The following is a 16,383-nucleotide window of genomic DNA, read 5'->3' on the forward strand; positions in this document are numbered from 1 at the left end:
ATTCCCGTACCAGCCTCCCCGGACAGGCGCCGGAATGTGGCGACTAGGGGCTTTTCACAGTAACTTCATTGAAGCCTACTCGTGACAATAAGCGATTTTCATTTCATTTTATTTCATTTCAACAGCAAGTTTAGCAGTTTCATGAAATGTGGTTTGTTTAAATCCAGGATCTTCCAACTTTCCTTTCTGACCCAGCTCCATGGTTTGTGTGATCCGGACAGAAAACAAAAGGGAATTTTCTGCAACATGAACTTGAGTATTTCTGAATACATCTCTGATTGGCCGAGGTGGCACCACAGACAATTACTTGCTCTATCCATTGTGGTTATAACTGCGAGTTGAAATACTTAACTGAACCTTTACAGTTAATGTTGGCCTGCATTGTGCTGGACCTATTACAAAAATAGATGGAGGTTTGAGGAACTATTTGTGTGATACAGTAAGCAGGCAAAATTAATAGAATGGTCTTCTATTTTAACTGTTCAAGTGGGAGAAAGTTTTTGTTCGACTGTTGCGCTTGAGTAACGACCCATTTGATGTGAGCTGGAAACATTTTCAACGCCTTTGCTCATTTTAATGAGGAAATGGTGAGAAGACTTCATTATAAAACATCAAAATGTTTCTGATGCAAATAACCTTGGGTGGTGGGGGTGAGAGGAAGAAAATTCAGCCGGAACTGATGTATAAAAAGCCTAGGTGTTTAAAATTTTATCTTCACCACCACCATATAGATGGGGCCCAAATTAAATGAGTGAGCCATTTATTTGAGCCTGCTCTGGCATTTTAATAGCCTCGCCTCCTCTTCATCTCTGCCCTTGAAATACTTTCATGCCTCTGCATCTCAAATATAATCAGCTCAATTGACTGATTTTCTCAATTTTCTTTCTGAATTTGCGGAAAACTGGCTTAATTATCTCTTCCTGCTCTCTATCCCACTATTGGAAGAAAGAGTTGGATCCTGTCTTGGATTGGATTTTGTTTATTGCCACGTGTACCAAGGTACAGTGAAAAGTACATGAAAAGGAAAGAAAAGAAAATACAGAATAGGGCAACACAAGGTACACAATGTAACTACACAAACACTGGCATCGTGTGAAGCATACAGGGTGTAGTGTTAATGAGGTCAGTCCATAAGAGGGTCGTTTAGGAGTCTGGTGACAGCAGGGAAGAAGCTGTTTTTGAGTCTGTTTGTGCGTGTTCTCAGACTCCTGTATCTCCTGCCCAATGGAAGAAGTTGGGAGAGTGAGTAAGCTTTCTATGGTGCATCTGTAAAAGTTGGTAAGAGTTAATGTGGACATGCCAAATTTCCTTAGTTTCCTGAGGAAGTATAGGCGCTGTTGGGCTTTCTTGGTGGTAACGTCGGCGTGGGTGGACCAGGATTTTTGGAGATGTGTGCCCCTAGGAATTTGAAACTGCTCACCATCTCTACCTCGGCCCGTTGATGCTGACAGGGGTGTGTACAGTACTTTGCTTCCTGAAGTCAATGACCAGCTCTTTAGTTTTGCTGGCATTGAGGGAGATATTGTTGTCGCTGCACCACTCCACTAGGTTCTCTATCTCCCTCCTGTATTCTGACTCGTCGTTATTCGAGATCCGGCCCACTATGGTCGTATCGTCAGCAAACTTGTAGATGGAGTTGGAACCAAATTTTGCCACGCAGTCGTGTGTGTGTGTGTACAGGGAGTATAGTAGGGACTGTCTTTCCATCAATCCATCACAATTTAAAACCCGGCAGTCTTTTAAGCTGCTAATCACCAGAACACAATGTCATTGTATCCCGTCAACCACCATGACTCAAGTCACTTTGTCAGCTCTATGCAGGTGAATTGTTATTGGACTTGCTCTATGGCAGGGATTCCTTCCCATGATGGTGTTCCAACCCTATTTTTAGAACTGGATTATTACTTCCTTGCTTCTATATCCTGTGTCTTTTGTTATCCTTGTTGCATGTTGCTGTACCCAGCATCATCATTGACACGGTAAAAAGTGTCCACAAATTGTCTTGGATTTCCATGCCAATTTCCTGCCATTGCCTCTTCCTGCAAATAGTGGTGTCATGTGGGATTTCAGTCTCGTGGAAGCCGGGGGACCTTCCTCAAGTGGCCACCAGTAGAAGCTAGGAATACTTTTTCTTAAATTGCATTATGTTTGAATTTAACAATTTTTCTCGTGCCTGAGACGAAGTTCAGGAATTTGCATTTGGTGATCTTTACCCTCGCTCCTATCTGCTTAAACCATGACAAATTCCGTAGGGCAGCACGGTGATGCAGTGGTTAGCACTGCTGCCTCACGGTGCTGAGGACCCGGGATCGATCCCAGCCCCAGGTCACTGTCCTGTGGAGTTTGCACGTTCTCCCCGTGTCTGCGTGGGTTTCACCCCCCACAACCCAAAGATGTGCAGGTTAGATGGATTGGCCACACCAAATTGCCCCATAATTTAAAAAAGACATGAGAAATCCCAGGGGTGTGTAGGAGAAAATAACGGGTGTTTTTAATGTGCAGGAACAACATGTAAAAGGATTTCCCTTCACTTAAGAAAGTGTAGGGCGATTGAGAGAAATGAACTGTAAATAACAAGAACCTTTTGATATTTTTGGACCAAAATAGAAACTTTGGATTTGCACAGAACTTTACCAGGTTATAAAGCTGGGCATGTGACTTCACAGTTGCAGTCTCTCTTCGAAAATGGTTTGTGACGAGTTGTGGTAAATGGCCATGTCAGGGTGGGTGGTTAAATCGGCTCACGGAAAAGATGTTGTGCAAGTGCTGATACAATGTGAGGCGAAGGTCACGTCTTATCTTTCTCTTTGCCAAACTCGCCTTAACCTGCAGTTTCATTTTGAAGCCTTTTTATTGTAACTTTCCTCAAGCTTGGCTTCATTAACTGTAAATATGACCTCCTCCTACTCCACCCCCACCATTTCTGTCATTGGTTGACAATTTTTAAAACTGTTCTGCCTGATGTGGAGACCCATTGATGATTTTTTTTTTTTGTTAAACCATTTTTATTTTTAAGCCTTTAATTTGAGTTGCATGGTTTCCTGTCCCCTCGCATTCCTGAAGAGATGAGCTATGACCACCATGTTTAATGATGGTCCGCTCGGACATTACTGAAATGTAGAATCAAGGCTGCCTAGAAATAATTACAAGGCAAGAATCTAAAGTTCTTGTGTTACTTTGCCAGCTGCTAGGATAAAGCTGAATCGGGTTGACTGCTATCTGAACCTACCTATTCGATTACAGTTTTGATCCATTCGCAGCAGTTAATACATTTTCAATTTTATATGGGTTTTGTATTCTCTCTGTTGTGTCAGCAGCAGCTGCCAGCAAGGATGTGAACTGTCAACGTGGCTGTGGGCTTGATGCATGATCCTGTAACGAGGTTAACAGGGCATTGCCAGCAAATAAAAATTTCTCAACGTCTAAAGTCTTCACTCGGCTAACCTTCCATTCTGCTAATTGAATGAGGGCACAAAAGAACAGGTAGAGTCCCTGGCTGCTTTAGTGGCGTAAAAGTCTGGAATACTTCATAGAATTTACAGTGCAGAAGAAGGCCATTTGGCCCATCGAGTCTGCACCGGCTCTTAGAAAGAGCACCCCACCTATGCCCACACCTCCACCCTATCCCCATAACCCCACCTAACCTTTTTTGGACACTATGGGCAATTTAGCATGATCAATTGACCTAACCTGCACCTCTTTGGACTGTGGGAGGAAACCGGAGCACCCAGAGGAAACCCATGCAGACACGGGGAGAACGTGCAGACTCTGTACAAACAGTGACCCAAGCCGGGAATTGACCCTGGAGTTGTGAAGCAATTGTGGCTAACCACAATGGTACCGAGCTGCACTTATGTAAACAGTGAATCCCCCAATCAAATGCTGAGGTTGCAAGTGTTTTTGTGATTCATTTAGAAGATTTAAAGTAATTCCGAATCCGGAGTTTCCATTAATGTGGAAATTTCAGGAGATCAGACTTGCGCCTTCCAAGCCAGATCATTGTGTGATTTGCAAGGTGCAAATTGGTTGCAAGGATCCCCTCAAATTTCCATTGTGAACATTCCTCACACTAACCTTAATGATTGGAGACGAATAAAAATAAATTTTTTGGAAATTTTGAAAAGCAGCGGGTACTGTCGACAGAAGCGAGCCGTATAGCAGCTCTCATTACCGCAGGCTGCCCTCAGGCCTAGATGATAAATGTACGTTGGCCAATCTTATTCTCATCAAGTCTTATGCTTAATTATGCGTTGATTGGGGTGGCATGTGGCCCAGTGGTTAGCACTGTGGCGCTGTGGACCCGGGTTTGAATTCGGCCCTGGGTCACTGTCGGTGTGGAGTTTGCACATTCTCCCCATGTCTGCGTGGGTTTCACCCCCACAATCCAAAGATGTGCTGGTTAGGTAGATTGACCACGCTAAATTGCACCTTAATTGGAAAAGAAAAATAATTGGCAACTCTACATTTAAAAAAAAAAGTGTTGAATGTCTCCTTTTGTTGATTAAATATACTTGATTTTCGCCAAAATATTCTGAATTTACTGACTTGTCTGGCTGCAGGTTCATGTGATTAAAATTTGAATCCTCTTAGTCAAATCTCATTCAGCAGTCAAGGTCCCAAGTTCTGGAATTCTCCCTCTAAACTGCACCACCTCGGTACTGCCCTCTCCCCTTTGAAGGCTTTCCTTAAAAGCTCTTGGGAGCTGAGTTAACCGTTCCAGTTGAATATAACTCCTTCAGAACAGTAGGAGGGTTGAAGCATTGTGGGGTTTATGCCAGTGAACACCAGTTTGGTGTTTTGTGCTTGGTGTTGAATTTTGTGACGTACTTTGGGACATTGAACTACAATATAGGTGTTATATATAAATGCAAGATGTTGTTGTTCCTCGGATATTTAAAGTGAAGAGTTTTCCAGACAGACTTTGGGGTTATGTTATATTTTGGAGATACCAATACCCGTAAGGATTGCATAGTTTTTTAATTTTCCCAATTAAGGGACAATTTGGCGCAGCCAATCCACCCACCCTGCACATCTTTGGGGGTGAGATCCCTGCAGACACTGGGAGAGAGTGCAAACTCCACATGCACAGTGACCCAGGATCAAACCTGGGTCCTCGATGCCATGAGGCAGCAGTGCTAATCACTGCGCCACCCTGCTGCCCTAGGAATTGCATAGTTACGAATTGCATGTTGCAAATGTGATGCGATTGTTTCAAAGCACGAGATCGGTTGAATAGTCTTTCCACATTTTCATAATTTGCCTGCTAGAGATTGGAATAGAAATTGAAGAACATGCAAGTGCCCCCTTTTGTATTGGCCATCACCCTGTTCACATAATGGACCCAGTTGTATATTGTAGATGCTGCTTATTTAGTGGCCAACACTATTCATTACATTCTGCTGGTGAACAGTCTCCTGTGTGCTGCTCATAATTTATTTAACACTTGGAAATGCTGTCCTGTCTCCATTAAGCTGCCTGATAATGAGCTCTCTAGGCCTCATAATGAGCTCTCTAGGCCATGTGGAGTTGCCAAACGGGATGCAAAACTCCATAAATGCTAATAAGGGTGCATTGCTTTTTATATAATAAAAAAAAAAATGCCTTTTAGCTGCTATATGCCCATTAACCCAAGTGTTTTAAATCTTGATTAAAAGCACTTCTTTCTAACATTGATTTTTGTTTTCCATTTTCCGCACATGGTCTCATGTTGGATCAGTGTCAGTTTGTGTAATTGAGTGATAATGACATCACCAGGTAAGATTGGCAAGAAGCATACTGGCCCACAGACCTTTCACTGGCAAAGCCACGTTGCTGCAATGTCACTCGCACTAATAATTAAGACCAATTTGAACGCGATCAGCCCAAGGAACGGGCAGATTAGTAGAGGAGAAAATGCCGCTGTTCTTGTAGAACTTGTTTGTGGATGACTCAGTGGATGGACGTTGGGTTGATTGAACTAAGATGGTTCGAATGACCTTCCTAATCTATAACTTGTGATTTTAGCATTTTAGACAGATGTGAAGTTAAACCGTGTAATTGGTTTTGATCATCTTGCTCTTGCAGTTTTGTGGAAATGACCTGTTTTATTTGTTTTGGGCAGGGTGAGTGATGGGTGGTGAGGATGGGCTGGTTGGTTGGGTGCTCATTTTAAGCATCAGGCCACCAATGGAAGAGAAGGTTGTGATGATCACCAATTTGACTGTCCCTTAGGCAGAAGGTGCTTTTAAGTTTGGGTTGCCCCAGTAATATTTTTTTCTTCTTTGTTCCCTAGTTGCTGGGCATGCTGTGTGCCTTCGTCGTGCTGTGCAGGAGGAGCGGGGACCTTGCCTACGAGCCCCTTATCCCTGGAGGAACATATGCATAATCTGTTTCCTGATTGCTCTGTTCTGTTTCCCATTTCCTTCCCTGTCCTTCTACCCACCCTCGACCCCAATCCTGAAAATTGTTATGCTGTTTTCAACCCTCAATCTCCTAAAGACCGAATCTATGAAACTGACTCCTTTTGTATATATACATATCAAGGAAATTTAAAGCACATCTTACAGTCTGAACTGCTGGGTTTAGTCGCACAAAAGTGCGCACTTGATGGGTGTACCCAAGACGTTGTATAACTAGCAGAGATTAAATTGTACAAAAATGACTACTAATACTGTAGCAATCACGGAAACGGTAATCACTAGTAACTGATGTGTTTGAGAGCGTGATCTTCCAGATTTAAGCATTAACTTTATTGTCCTTAGCCTTTAAACTGAATTTTGTTTTCGATTTATTATGTGCACTATCAGGATATTTTACATTGTATAGTATTTTTTCCAGTTTGCTGTTTGTGTAGTGAGTTCTGATGAGAAGTTTTTAAGTTATCTCCTGAAATAATGCAGCCTTTTAGAAAGGATAGGGTCGAACTGAATTACTTAAAATAAATAAAGATTGTTGAAACTGAAGTTTGGTTTTATTCTTCGGCGATTTAAATGTGATCAAATGAAGCAAAGCGGTAAAAGAAATCCTACTGCATGAATCCAGATGGATCGTGTGGATCCATACTGGTTTCCTGTTGAACCGTCTCATCGAGGGAGTATTGACAATTGCCTACAACATCCCTGGGCATTAGAAGGAGCAAAATTAAATCGCTCCTGATCACTTAAATGTATAATAAGAACTAGGAGCAGGAACAGACCATCTGGCCCCTCGAGCCTGCTCCGTCATTCAATAAGATCATGGCTGATCTTTTTGTGGACGCAGCTTACCCGCCCGCTCACCATAATCTTTTATTCTCTTAACTGTTCAAAAATCTATCTCTCAAGGGCAGCACGGTTGCACAAGTGGTTAGCACTGTGGCTTCACAGCGCCAGGGTCCCAGGTTCGATTCCCTGCTGGGTCACTATCTGTGCGGAGTCTGCACGTTCTTCCCTTGCATGTGTGGGTTTCCTCCGGGTGCTTCGGTTTCCTCCCACAGTTCAAAGACGTGCAGATTAGGTGGATTGGCCATATGATAAATTGCTCCTGGTGACCAAAAAGGTTAGGAGGGTTATGGGGATAGGGTGGAAGTGAGGGCTTGTGGGTCAGTGCAGACTCGATGGGCTGAATGGCCTCCTTCTGCATTGTATGTTCTATATGTCTATATAAAAACATTCAGTGAGGTAGCCTCAACTGTTTCACTGGGCAGGGAATTTTACACATTCACAGCCCTTTGGGTGAAGAAGTTCCTCCTCAACTCAGTCCTAAACCTGCTTCTCCCTTATTTTGAGGCTATGCCTCCTAGTTCTAGTTTCACCCGCCAGTGGAAACCACCTCCCTGCTTCTATCTATTTCCTTCATAATTTTATGTTTCTATAAGATTCCCCCTCATTCCTCTAAATGTATAGTCTCAGTCTCTCCTCATAAGCCAATCGTCTCAACTCCGGAATCAACCTCTTGAATCTCCTCTGCACACCCTCAGTGCCAGTACAGGGGCTGGTTTAGCACAGTGTGCTAAACAGCTGGCTTGTAAGGCAGAATAAGGCCAGCAGCGTGGGTTCAATTCCCATACCGGTCTCCCCGAACAGGCGCCGGAATGTGGCGACAAGGGTCTTTTCACAGTAACTTCATTGAAGCCTACTTGTGACAAGTTAGTATTATTATTATATTATCCTTTCTCAAGTAATGAGACCAAAACTGTACACAGTACTCCAGGCGTGGCCTCGCCACCCTATACAGCTGCAACTTAACCTCTCTGCTTTTAAACTCCGATCCTCTAGCAATGAAGGACAAAATTCCATCTGCCGCCTTGATTACCTGCTGCAAACCAACATTTTGCGATTCATGCACAAGGACACCCAGGTCCCTCTGCACAGTAGCATGTTGTATTTTTTTTAACCATTTAAATAATAGTCCATTTTGCTGTTATTCCTATCAAAATGGATGAACTCACATTTATCAACATTGAACTCCATCTGCCAGACCCTTACCCACTCACTTAATATTACACGGTTGTTCTCAAAAGAAGAGATGAGTTTCCCGGTATTTTGTCCAATATTTCTTGATTTCTCTAAAGCAAACGTTTTTGTCAGTTATCACGATTGTAATTCGTATGGAGCTGAAGACCTGACTTGTGGACTAAGTGAAAACAGCTAAGCTAATTTACAAGCTGATTTAACTCTCCAAGACTTGTATTCATTAAGAATGGCATTTAAAAATATTATTTATTGTGATTCACTGGGGAGGGGTGAGGAACGCTGGAGGTGGACTTAACCAATCTGACCTTTTTAAAAAAAAAAAAAATACATATTTTGGTGAGGATGTGGACTCCCTAATTGTCCATGAGCAGAATGGCATGCTAGGCCATTGCAGAGTCAACTACATGCCTAGGGCAGCACGGTTGCATTGTGGATAGCACAATTGTTTCACAGCTCCAGGGTCCCAGGTTCGATTCCGGCTTGGGCCACTGTGCGGAGTCTGCACATCCCGTGTGTGCGTGGGTTTCCGCCGGGTGCTCTGGTTTCCTCCCACAGTCCAAAGATGTGCAGGTTACGTGGATTAGCCATGATAAATTGCCCTTGGTGTCTAAAAAAATTGCACTTAGTGTTGGGTGGGGTTACTGGGTTATGGGGGTAGGGTGGAGGTGTTGACCTTGGGTAGGTGGATTGGCCATGATAAATTTCCCTTAGTGTCTAAAAAAAAATGCCCTTAGTGTTGGGTGGGGTTACTGGGTTATGGTGATAGGGTGGAGGTGTTGACCTTGGGTAGGGTGCTCTTTCCAAGAGCCGGTGCAGACTCGATGGGCCGAATGGCCTCCTTCTGCACTGTAAATTCTATGAAATGAAAATTCCTGTGGACCTGGAGTCCTTTTGCAACAACCAGTTTCCCTAGCCTAGCTTCAGTTACTTGTTGCTCAATTCCACCAGTTGACGTGGTGGGATTTGAAATGCCCCCAGAGCATTAGCCTGGTCCTCGGGATTACTAGTCCAATGTTATTACTGCCACTTAACCACCATCTCCCCGCACGTTATTATCATGTCACCTTTTACTGAGTCTGGAGAAATGGAAATTGATACTGGCTAACTATATTTTTGTTGGTGAAAAGAACACCGTACCCCGACCATCAGCTTCAATAATGTCTGAATAGGTGGGACCTTGCTGAACACCTATCTAAAACTAACCATATTGGTGTCACACTCGGTGCCTACGTGTCTGAGTCAAAGTCGTGGGCTCGTGCCCCACTGAGCACATAATCTAGGCTGGCACTGCCAAGAGGGTCATGCCCTTTTGGAAGTAACTTTTGGATGCATGTGACGTTGAACTAGGATCCTGTCTACCTCCTTAGGTGGATTTGAAAACGTCCCATGACACAATTGGTAAAGCAGAGGTGGTATCCCCGCCTCATGCCGAGCAATGTTCACTCTCCTCAATGTGCTTTGTGGGCTCCAGTGGCTGCTTGTGTAATCTCTATTAGTAGCACAGGAAATGCAGCGGTGGGGTAGCGGTATTGTCACTGAACTAGTGATCCAGGCAGCCAGCGTAATCCTCTTGTCATCTGGGTTCACGTCCCACCACAGCAGCTGGTAAAATTTGAATTCCATCAAAATCTGGAATGATGGCTATGAAACCGTTGTCGATTGGCGTTTTTAAAAACCCACCTGCTCCACTAATGTCCTGTAGGAAGGAAATCTGCCGCCCTTACCTGGTCTGGCCTACATGTGACTCCAGACCCACAGCCGCGTGGTTGACCCTCGCTGCTGTAGCCACCTGGGGTGGCCACGTCCCGATTCCAAAACGGATGCTCGCAAAGAGTGCAGGGAAAAATGGACAGCACTAGGAAAAACAAGCAGGTGCAAGGTTTCCTGTGGATTGGAACTTGCAGAAGCCAGACAGAACTGAAACTACAAGCCATTAGCATAGTAATGAGCTATCTCCGGGGACAAAAAGAAACATTGAAACAATCGGTACCAGGACCGACTTCCCGGCGCCAGTGGAAGCTAAAAGAAAGGCAGGCCAACGGTTACCTAGAGCCCGCCCAACGATCAGGGAATGACCCGTTATTGGAGAGAATCGATACAAACGATTGGGACATGGTCCAATTAATTGGGACCAAGCCCAGGGTCCGCCCAGAAGGGCGCAAAACCCCTTGGGGTAGAAAGCAGAGTCCCCCAAGGTCAGTTCGCTCGCTTGAGAACTCTTACTTTCTCCATCTTCACCTTGGCATTTGGCTCTCAGCAACGGGAGGCTGCCAAGCACCAACCAAGTAAGTCTATGGTCAACGCACGCTACGAGATAGACGCTCCTAGTTACTATTCTATACCAGTTAGAAGCCAGCAGTATCAGAACCGGACAATGGCCATTGTTCCTCTGACTGAGTGGGCCACTCGAAGCTAAGTATAGGCTTTTAGTAGTAGTTGTAGTTTAGCGAGTAGAGTTTGTGCATGAGTAATAATTGACTATGTGTGTAAATAAATGTGCATTGATTTCAAACTTACTAACTGGTGTATTGAGTCATTGATCAGTATTCGGCTTTGAACCCTGTGGTGGTATCAGAAAGATACCTGGCGACTCTTGAGCAAAGGTAATTAAAACAGAGCAAATTAAGGGAAAGCATAACGAGCAACACTGCCCTCCGAAATGGCCGAGCAAGGGGAATTGGGGGGGGTAATAAATAATAATACAGTCCAAAGATGTGCAGGTTTGGTGGATTGGCTATGATTAGTGCACTGGGATAGGTTGAGGCGGGGGGTGGACCTAGCTGTGGTGTTCATTCAGAGGGCTGGTGCACACTCGATGGGACAATTGGCCTCCCTCTGCACTGTCGGGATTCTGTGGATTACATTTTCCAGGTTTGCTGGGCTGTGACTGAGCGCCACAAATTCGGGATGTCTAAATCTGGTGTTGCTACAAACGGCGCAGGACTTGTGTCTTGGGACCCACCAGCAGAACAGTCAGCCAGTATAAAGGCAACCAGAGTGACAAATGTTTTGGAACGCTGACTTTTTAATCTGGGCTGATCTGGATTTAATTCAATCAACATTAGAGGAGAGGCTTTTATCTCACTAATGAGTAGTAGCACTAAATGGATTAGTTTGTTCAGTCTTCACTTAGCTCTGTGGCTGCCAACTTGTATAAAATGGGACTAATCTCGATGAGCGGAAAACAATAAAAGCTAGAATTACTCCAGTCAGGCATCATAAGGGGGAGAAATAGTCAATATTTCAGGTTTAAGACCATTGGGACTCAATTAATTACCAGTCTAGGAAGAAGCCATAAAGGACAGTTGCACTATAAAATGGAAATCTTATAGACTGGAGGAATAGAGGGGTTGGAATTGCACTGAGGGGCACCCAGTTGAAAGCGAAATCTCCAGAAGAACCTCAGACCACACTACCTCCAGTCTGCCCCACCATTCAGTGAGATCAAGACTGGTCCACCACAGCTTGATTTACCCATACAAACGCCATATCACTTTATTCCCTTTGAGTCGGAAACACACACGCATCTCTGCGGTAGAGAATTCCAAGGATTCACAATCCTCTTGAGTGGAGACGTTTCTTTTCATCTCTGCTAGACGGCCGTCACCTTTATCCTGCGACCTATGACCACCGCCACACCCCAGACAGAGAAAATCAGCCTCTGGGCACCTACCCTGTGTAAACACTCTGAAAAATGTACACATTCGAAATGAGATCGCCCCACTAAATTCCAGAGAAATTGGGCCTCTTCCACTCCAGTACTTTAAAAAAAATAAATTTAGAGTGCCCAATTAATTTTTTCCAATTAAGGGGCAATTTAGCACGACTAATCCACCTACCCTGCACATCTTTGGGTTGTGGGGGCGAAACCCACGCAGACACGGGGAGAATGTGCAAACTCCACACAGACAGTGACCCAGAGCAGGGATCGAACCTGGGACCTCAGTGCTGTGAGACTGCGGTGCTAACCACTGCACCACCACCACCACCACCACCCCCCCCCCCCCCCCCCCCCCCCGCCCCCGCTGCCACCACTCCAGTACTTTAGTACTTACCACATCCTCCACTGCAATTTGAGTGTTTTCGTCTCTGCTCCTTGGTTTTCAGCAATTAATCACTTGAGGTAATGGGGCAAAAGGCCAGTTGACTCATCGAAGCCCCTCCTCAGTGTATCAGCATTCCCACCGGGGCACTTTGTATTGAATAATCCCAATGTCCTTGCCCTGTTTGCTAGGTTTTTTTCATCATAAAATTTACTTTTTTAAAAATATAGAGTGCCCAATTAATTTTTTCCAGGGGCAATTTAGCGCGGCCTATCCACCTACCCTGGGTTGTAGGGGCGAAACCCACGCAGACACTGGGAGAATGTGCAAACTCCACACAGACAGTGACCCAGAGCCGGGATCGAACCTGGGACTCCGGCACCGCGAGACAGCTGTGCTAATCACGCGCCACCCGTGCTGCCCAAATGGGCATTCAGCCCATCGAGTCTACACCGATCCTTGAAACAGCACCCTACCTAAGCCCACACCTCCACCCTGTAACCCCACCTAACTTTTTGGACAACAAGGAGCAATATGACATGACCAATCCACCTCACCTACACATCTTTGGACCTGTGGGAGGAAACCGGGGCACCCGGAGGAAACCCACGCAGACACGGGGAGAACGTGCAGACTCCACACAGACAGTGACCCAAGCCGGGAATCGAACTCGGGTCCCTGGTGCTGTGAAGCAGCAGTGCTAACCACTGTGCTGCCGTGCCACCCTCACCTCTCCTTATCCCTCCTAGCCCTGTCAAACATACAATCACAGAGGGAGGCCATTCAGCCCAAGCTGGTGATTATGCCCCGCAAGAACCTCATTCTATCACCTTTTCCCTTCTTCACATTATCTAGCTTACCCTTAAATACATTTATGGCAGCCTGCTCTAATCTGACGTCCGCCACTTGTGCCTCCCTCTCTTGCTTCACCCCACCATTGGTAACTGCGCCTTCAGTCACCTTGGCCACGTATTTGGGTGTTGCTTCGATAAATTCCATTGCTCCTTTTAATACCCTCCTCCATAAAACCCACTTCTCTCACCAGACCCTTCTTTTCCCTTCCCCGGCTTGACATTTCATGTTCCTTGTGTTTGTGTTGCCTTGGGGTGTTTTTTTTCCCCATGATGCACCGTTGTAGCAAGCTGTTGTGTGAACGTAACCCATTTTCATGGCTGGTTTGTATTCTGGGTGCAACTCAAAGCTTAATGCTTTGAGATTCATTGCGACTGCCTTCTTCCAAGCTATTCCACTCTTTCACATGTCCCTTATGTTTTAATAGTTGGGTTTTCCTTTGTGCCATTTCCACATCCACCATGGTGACCATAATGGTGTTCCATACTCTGACCTCTGCGTACTTTCCAACGATAGTCGGTAGGGGGCGCACTTCCTGCTTAATTTCAACGACCTTGACACAAATTGTCATCCTCCCCTGCTGTCATCCTGGCTGAGATTAGTAACTCAACACGGCCCTGGGATTCTCTTAATGCACTCTTTTAATAATAATAATAACCATTATTATTGTCACAAGTAGGCTCACATTAACACTGCAATGAAGTTACTGTGAAAATCCCCTAGTTGCCACATTCCGACGCCTGTTCGGGTCACAGAGGTAGAATTCTGACTGTCCAATTCACCTGACAAGCATGTCTTTCGGGACTTGTGGGAGGAAACCGGAGCACCCGGAGGAAACCCACGCAGACACAGGGAGAATGTACAGACTCCGCACAGACAGTGACCCAAGCCAGGAATCGAACCCGGGACCCTGGCGCTGTGAAGCAGCAGTGCTATGTCAAAGAACAGTAGTAAGAGTTTGAGCCAGCATCTTTGCTGGCATTTCATCCCCAACTAACATTACTAAAACTATGGGCAGCACAGTGGCATTGCGGATAGCACAATTGCTTCACAGCTCCAGGGTCCCAGGTTCGATTCCCCGCTGGGTCACTGTCTGTGTGGAGTCTGCACAACCTCTCCGTGTGTATGTGTGGGTTTCCTCCGGGTGCTCCGGTTTCCTCCCACAGCCCAAAGATGTGCAGGTTAGGTGGATTGGCCATGATAAATTGCCCTTAGTGTCCAAAATTGCCCTTAGTGTTGGGTGGGGTTACTGGGTTATGGGGATAGGGTGGAGGTGCTGACCTTGGGTAGGGTGCTCTTTCCAAGAGCCGGTGCGGACTCGATGGGCTGAATGGCCTCCTTCTGCACTGTAAATTTTATGTAAATTCTATGAAATGATTGTCTTGTCTGTTATCACAATTGTAGGGGCCTTACTGTGTGCAAATTGGCTGTCAGATTTCTGATATTACACTGATGCCTATACTTATATAAAGTACTCCAGTGGCTGTAAAACACTTTGGGAATATACACAAGCAATGGAAGGTGCTATATAAACACAGCCCTGCCTTTTAATTATATCTGGCTAATGGCTGTCCCAGTCTTATTCCATTTATCTCTGGTATTCTAGGTATTTGTGGACGGGGTGTTGCCATAGTTAGAAATAAATGATTGCCAGAAACTGTCATGTGTTGAGATAACAACCCCTCACCATTATTAATCAGCCGCAGTTTCTAGTTACAATGATTCCAGTATTTATTATTTCTCTGATGGTGTGAGAGCCTCGAGCACGTTAGCTCCTGCCCCCCCCCCCCCCCCCCCCCCCCCCCCGGCACCCCCTACCTCTCATGCATTTTTATTTTATTACTATTTGCCATCCAGGCCGCTCCCTAAACATTTAAACGTGCTCGTGACACGAGGAAGTGAGCCATAGCAACCAGGAAACCTTGTGGCTTGCTTGGCATTTTATGCTGGAGTTAGTCGATCTCCATCTGATTAGCGATACAGGAGCTAACAATGTGGCTCCCGCGTGTGGACATACGTGACCAGAGCTTGGCTCTTCGTTACCGTTCGCGGGACAAGTGATCGGTCACATTGGGGGCGATTTTCTGCAGCCGTTAGCCCTCGGTGAGAATGGCCGACTTGGGCGCAAAATACGGCGAGACATCAGGAAAGGTGATTCTCGCGGCGAGATTGCATTTTCAGAGTTTCCAGGCCCCTTGCCAGTGGAGTAACACGAATCCTGTCACGGACGGTTGGGAACCTCATTTATTTATTTAATAATTTTAGAATACCCAATTTGTTTTTCCCAATTAAGGGGCAATTTAGCATGGCCAATCCACCTACCCTGCACATCTTTGGGTTGTGGGAGTGAGACCCACGCAGACACGGGGAGAATGTGCAAACTCCACACCTGTGCCATGCTTATCCCAGGACCTGCTGCAGTTGACAGTGAGAGACGCACTTACTGCTACTCATGATACAAGATAATACATGGCTACAAGATAATACATGGCTTAGAAAGGATGGACGCAAAGAAACTGTTTCCGTTAGGCGAGGAGTCGAGGACCCGTGGGCACAGCCTTAGAATTAGAGGGGGTAAATTCAAAACAGAAATGCGGAGACATTTCTTCAGCCAGAGAGTGGTGGGCCTGTGGAATTCATTGCCGCAGAGTGCAGTGGAGGCCGGGACGCTAAATGGCTTCAAGGCAGAGATAGATAAATTCTTGATGTCGCGAGGAATTAAGGGCTATGGGGAGAATGCTGGGAGGTGGAGTTGAAATGCCCATCAGCCATGATTGAATGGCGGAGTGGACTCGATGGGCCGAATGGCCTTACTTCCACTCCTATGTCTTATGGTCTTATGATACGTTTAGATAGCTCCTATATCTATTGCAGGAACCTAGCAGTAATGTTGCTTGACTTGTGATTCTGGGGTCCAGGTTAAAGCCCGGGGAAACGAGGATTCAAACGCATTGAAATTTAATTAAATTTTGAATTGAAGGCTAGTGATAGGGAGCACAAAACTATCATCGATGGTTGTAAAACCCCATCCGATTCCCTGCTGGTCCTGTAGGGAA

General features: G+C 45.4%; 1 protein-coding gene across 1 annotated transcript in view; it reads left to right on the forward strand.

Moving 5' to 3' along the window:
* Window positions 1-6,941, forward strand: part of LOC119956799 (tetraspanin-3-like) — a 58,643-nt gene extending 51,702 nt beyond the window's left edge. The window contains exon 7 of the mRNA XM_038784231.1: window positions 6,272-6,941. Coding sequence (XP_038640159.1) covers window positions 6,272-6,364 — 93 coding nt within the window. The 3' untranslated portion in view covers window positions 6,365-6,941. The remainder of the gene's footprint in view (window positions 1-6,271) is intronic.
* The last annotated feature ends 9,442 nt before the right edge of the window (window positions 6,942-16,383 follow it).

This window comes from Scyliorhinus canicula, chromosome 24 (assembly GCF_902713615.1).
Source record: "Scyliorhinus canicula chromosome 24, sScyCan1.1, whole genome shotgun sequence".
NCBI lineage: Eukaryota > Metazoa > Chordata > Chondrichthyes > Carcharhiniformes > Scyliorhinidae > Scyliorhinus > Scyliorhinus canicula.